We start from the raw sequence: 6000 nt of genomic DNA, 5'->3' as shown, positions 1-6000 counted from the left end.
AAGTTCACTATCTAGTAATGTCTAGGGTTAATTTAAAGCTGAAATTTTGGACGAATAGCTACCTTCTGGGAAGCTACGACGTTGGTAGACTCCAGGTATTTTTAACTCACGAGTGGGTAATCTGATCTTAATGAATTTTGATATTTAGAAGGACCTTATGTCTCAGAGATCTTTTTTTAAATCCTGACCGGCATTAGGCGTCTGATTTTCCTTTTAGATCAATGTATTGATTCTTAGAATTTTGCCAGAACTCATGCCATATGCGCTCTTGGCTCTTCTGACCTTGTCAGAAGTGCCATATGAGCTCTTGCTGTCACTTGTTTTCTATTGCCTCTGGTTTTCTACTTTTTCCTGAAACAATCCTCACTGAGAAACTGAATACTAGTATTAAAAATCTAAGAATGTTACTAATTTTAGGAGGGATTTCTTCCATTGAAGATCTTGAAGATGAAACTGTTGTTTTAGCAGCAAACTTTGCTCTGAGTACCTTGGATGCCTATGATGATGATGATAACAAACGTGTGTTTTCAAAGATCATTAAAGGAAGAAAGCAGGTGAGCTTTTAAGTTGCACAATGCACATTATAGTTCAGTTGTTTTAATAATGCACTTAAATAACTTTTTTGTTTTCTACTCACACATAATTTCCTTTGGATCGATAGTATTATTTTGTGGCTTATATAGTTGATGCTAAGTGATTAGTTATGATAAATAATAGGTTTGCGAATAAGGAAACTAAAAATTAAGGTTTCCCTTTGGATGACCTAAAATGTTCTATGACTGCTATCTCGATAAGACTATCATTGGCAAAAAAACACAACTTGAAATGGTATAGACATGCATTTGTTTGCAACCTTCTGTTTTAGTGATCATTTGTCTTCAAGGAAATTTGATTTTCGTTTTGTTTCCTAAAGAAGATTGAGGATGAAACCTGGCTGAACAGGCAAAGTTGAGTTTGATGTAATAATTTTCAATCAAAATTGCAACTCTTTGTTTCACCTGTTTCTGATACCAATTACATAAAAAAAACTAGTTTTTCTAACTGAAAGTAAGGAGCGACATTAAAACTTAGAACAAACAGAAATTACTCCGTATATGAAATGGGTTGTCCCCTCTGCAATCCCTTGCTCTTTATGCTAAAGCTTTTAATTGTTTTAAAAAGCAGAATTGTTGTAAAGAGTCAAACTTTAGCGTAAAGAGCGAAGGATTACGGAGGGGACAACCCATTTCATATACGGAGTAATTTCTGTTCGTTTTAAGTTTTAATGTCGCTCCTTACTTTCAGTTAGAAAAACTAGTTTTTTTTTATGTAATTTCTGAACGTTTTTGAATTAATGCATGTTTGATTTTGGCTCTCCACACATAAATTATTAAAATGAAATTTACATTTTAATTTCTTTTTTGGCTAAATGGCTTTCTCTTAGTTCTGATCAGACGATTTTGATAAATAAGGGATGGGGAAGGAGGCCTAGTTGCCATGCAATTTTTCGGTTACACAAAAAGGCAACTATAAATTTTAATTTTTAACGAATTTTTTTATTAGTAAAAAATATACGTAACTTAAGAATTAACTTACGTAACAAACTTTTATATTCTTAAATTTTTATTATGTATATGAGGGCGTTTTTACCCTCGTTAATACCTCGCTCTTTACACTAAATCGTAAGTTTTGTGCCGATTCTTTAAGAATGACCCCTGAATCAGAAAGGCCATAGAATAAATAGTCGAAATTACTAAAAATACTATAGCATAAAGAGCAAGGTATTTATTTCCTCCTAAATACCTTGCTCTTTATGCTAAAGTATTTTTAGAACCCCTCATATGCGTAATAATCTCTGTTCGTTTTAAGTTTCAATGCTACTTCTTACTTTCAATTGAAAAAACTTTTCCATATTTATTTTTTCATTGTTTTATTTTATAATAATTTTAGAAAATCCTGCGCCCTTTTCATTGAATTTTGCTTCCCCCATGACATATTTCTCCAAGGAAAGCTCCTCCCACATAGCCACCTCCCCTCAACCCCACCCCCAAAACCAAAAAAATCCCCTGAAAACGACTGTACACTTCCCAATAACCATTATTATATGTAAACACTGGTCGAAGTTTGTAACTTGCAGCCCCTCCCCCAGGGACTGTGGGTTAGTAAGTCATCCCCAAAGACATAGTTATTATGGTTTTTGACTATGCAGAACAAAATGGCTATCTCAAAAGTTTGATCTGTTGACTTTGGAGAAAAAATGAGCGTGGGAGGGGGCCTAGGTGCCCTCCAATTTTTTGGTCACTTAAAAAGGGCACTAGAACTTTTCATTTCCGTTAGAATGAGCCCTCTTGCAACATTCTAGGACCACTTGGTCGATACAATGACCCCTGGGAAAAAAAAAAAAAAAACAAAAAAAAACAAATAAACACGCACCCGTGATTTGTCTTCTGGCAAAAAATACGAAATTCCATATTTTTGTAGATAGGAGCTTGAAAATTTTGCTATAGGGTTCTCTGATACGCCGAATGCGATGGTGTGATTTTCGTTAAGATTCTGTGACTTTTAGGGGGTGTTTTCCCCTATTTTCTAAAATAAGACAAATTTTCTCAGGCTCGTAACTTTTGATGACAAAGACCAAATTTGATGAAACTTATATATTTAAAATCAGCATGAAAATCTGATTCTTTTGATGTATATTTTAGCATCAAAAAATTCCGTTATATAGAGTTTCGTTTACTATTGAGCCGGGTCGCTCCTTACTACAGTTCGTTACCACGAACTGTTTGATAAAATTTTATCATAAAAATAGCTATTAAACTGAATTAATTTTTCATATTGGACTTCACTATGAAAAGGATGTTCTTTAAATGCATAAATTGTTGTTTAACTTCCATTTTTAAGGTTGGTAACAAGTGAAAAGGATCAGTCTTTGCTTATAACCACAATTAGTTGAATTATTTTGGAATATTTAGTTTAGTTTTTCTCCTGCTTTGATCATTTGTTTAAATTTATAACCTAATGTTTTTCCATATTTTTTTCTATTATTTTTCCTTTTATTCAGTGTACATCTTCTTTCTTCTTCTACCTTTTTTTGTTCTATTATATTATCAACTTAGCTCAGATATTTTACTTATGAATAAGGGCTAGGGGATAATGTCTACTGTGTAAAGATCATTTTTGGTATAAATTGCTGGTACATTGTGTGGCCACATATTTGTGCTAATTATTTTTAAATTTTTACATGTAATAATATGCGAGAAAATGTTTAGGTTGTAGCTGGAATCTTGTACTACCTGGATATTTCCATGTTTATGTCTTCATGTTCTGAGTCATTTACTGAATGCACTCCCGGTCCTGAAGACAGACAGTTTATTTGTAGTGTGAAGGTTATCTCACAGCCATGGATGGAGGAAAAAATGAAACTTATTGACTCTCACTGTGCTCCAGCAGACAAAGTATGAATATACTCTATCTAGCATACTATATTGTCCAGGTTTTATTTGCTATTCAGTAACTTTTGCTTTGTCTAGCTTTGGTTCTGTATTGGTTTTGTCTTATTTTTGTACTATATAACATTTGCTTTTTGACTAATGCTTCTTTGTAGGAACAGGGAAAGTTCTCTGTTTTTATGGCACTTGGTATTAACCAAGTGACATATAGCAGTCGCCAATTCTGTCGGTCTGTCGGTCTGTCTGTCGGTCTGTCTGTCGGTCTGTCTGTCGGTCTGTCTGTCGGTCCCGGTTTTGCTACTTTAGGCACTTCCAGGTAAGCTAGGACGATGAAATTTGGCAAGCGTATCAGGGACCGGACCAGATTAAATTAGAAATAGTCGTTTTCCCGATTTGACCATCTGGGGGGGAGTGGGGGCCCGGTTAATTCGCAAAAAATAGAAAAAATGAAGTATTTTTAACTTATCAGCGGGTATTTGGATCTTAATGAAATTTGATGTTTGGAATGATATTGTGTCTTAGAGCTCTTATTTTTAATCCCGACCGGATCTGATGACATTGGGGGGAGTTGGAGGGGGAAAACCTAAAGTCCCGGTTTTGCTACTTTAGGCACTTCCAGGTAAGCTAGGACGATGAAATTTGGCAAGCGTATCAGGGACCGGACCAGATTAAATTAGAAATAGTCGTTTTCCCGATTTGACCATCTGGGGGGGGGAGAAGGGGCCGGTTAATTCGGAAAAATAGAAAAAATGAAGTATTTTTAACTTATGAGCGGGTGATTGGATCTTAATGAAATTTGATGTTTGGAATGATATTGTGTCTCAGAGCTCTTATTTTAAATCCCGACTGGGTCTGATGACATTGGGGGGAGTTGGAGGGGGGAAACCTAAATCTTGGAAAACACTTAGAGTAGAGGGATCGGGATGAAACTTGATGGGAAAAATAAGCGCAAGTCCCAGATACATGATTGACATAATCGGAACTTATTTGCTCTCTTTGGGGTAGTTGGGAGGGGGGGAGTAAGTCTTAAAAATTAGAAAAATGAGGTATTTTCAACTTACGAACGGGTGATCGGATCTCAATGAAATTTGATGTTTAGAAGGATATCGTGTCTTAGAGCTCTTATTTTAAATCCCGACCGGATCTGGTGATGGGGGCGGGAGTTGGGAGGGGGAAACCTAAAACTTGGAAAACACTTAGAGTGGAGGGATCGGGATGAAACATGGTGGGAAAAATAAACACAAGTCCTAGATAGATGATTGACATAAACGGAACGGATCCGCTCTCTTTTGGGTAGTTGGGGGGGGGGGGGTTAATTCTGAAAAATTAGAAAAAATGAGGTATTTTTAACTTACGAATGGGTGATTGGATCTCCATGAAATTTGATTTTTAGAAGGATATCGTGGCTCAAAGCTCTTATTTTAAATCCTGACCGGATCTGGTGACATTGGGGGAAGTTTGGGGTGGGGAGACCTAAAATGATGGGAAACCCTTAGATTGGAAGGATTGGGATGAAACTTGGTTGGAAAAATAAGCAAAAGTCTTGCATACGTAATTTACATAATTGGAACGGATCCGCTCAATTGCGGGGGGGGGGGGGGTAATTCTGAAAAATAAGAAAAATAACGTATTTTTAACTTACGAAGGAGTGATCGGATCTTCATGAAACTTCATATTTAGAAGGACCTCGTAACTCTGATATCTTATTTTAAATCTCAACCGGATCAAACGTAATTGGGGGGGGGACAGTTGGGGGGACCGGAAATCTTAGAAAATACTTAAAGCGGTGAGATCAGGATGAAACTGGATGGGAAGAATAGAAACCTGTCTAAGATACGTGACTGACATAACTGGACCGGATCTGCTCTCTTTGGTGGAATTGGGAGGGGGGAGGTAATTTTGAAAATTGAGGTATTTGTAACTTACGAAAGGGTGACCAGATCTTAATGAAATTTGATATTTAGAAGGATCTTGTGCTATAAAGTTTAACTTTAGGTTCTGACCTTCTCACAAGTGCCAAATGAGCTCTTGGCTCTTCCGACCTCGTCCAAATGAGCTCTTGGCTCTTCCGACCTCGTACCATATGAGCTCTCGGCTCTTCCGACCTCGTCACAAGTGCCATATGAGCTCTTAGCTCTTGTTAGTTTCTGCTTTATTGTGCCTATTATGGATCAATCCAAGTCTTTCATGTGTCTCTTTGTATTGTTTTTGAACCTGCCTGATCAGTTCTGCTTTCTACGCTAATCAATGTTTTAGCATCAAAGTATTTGATTGGCATGTTATTTTTGACTGCAAAAGGATGTTCCCTAGAAGGAGCGGTAAGTACTCAAAAGGTCAGAAAGCCTTTTAGCCATCGAACAAATAGTATTTTCCCTGAGAGCTAATTCAGCTATATGTATACTGTAAACTTGCTTAAAAACATATTCTGCATTTGAGCTTATGAGCGAACGTAAAAAAATAGTGTTAATTTTTCCTATGGCTGATTGGTGTATTGGTTCTTCCTTTTGGATTATCTGTTTTTTGTTTGGTCGATTAGGTGAATTAGTGTCTGAATGGCTCACATAATGGTTAA

General features: G+C 36.5%; 1 protein-coding gene across 1 annotated transcript in view; it reads left to right on the top strand.

The window, feature by feature from the left end:
* Positions 1–401: 401 nt before the first annotated feature.
* LOC136029689 (putative cysteine proteinase CG12163) overlaps positions 402–6000 on the top strand; it is a 46046-nt gene continuing 40447 nt past the window's right edge. Inside the window, exons 1-2 of the mRNA XM_065708193.1 lie at positions 402–554; positions 3249–3434. Coding sequence (XP_065564265.1) covers positions 402–554; positions 3249–3434 — 339 coding nt within the window. The remainder of the gene's footprint in view (positions 555–3248; positions 3435–6000) is intronic.

This window comes from Artemia franciscana, chromosome 7 (assembly GCF_032884065.1).
Source record: "Artemia franciscana chromosome 7, ASM3288406v1, whole genome shotgun sequence".
Lineage (NCBI taxonomy): Eukaryota > Metazoa > Arthropoda > Branchiopoda > Anostraca > Artemiidae > Artemia > Artemia franciscana.
This window is presented reverse-complemented; position numbering and strand designations above follow the sequence as displayed.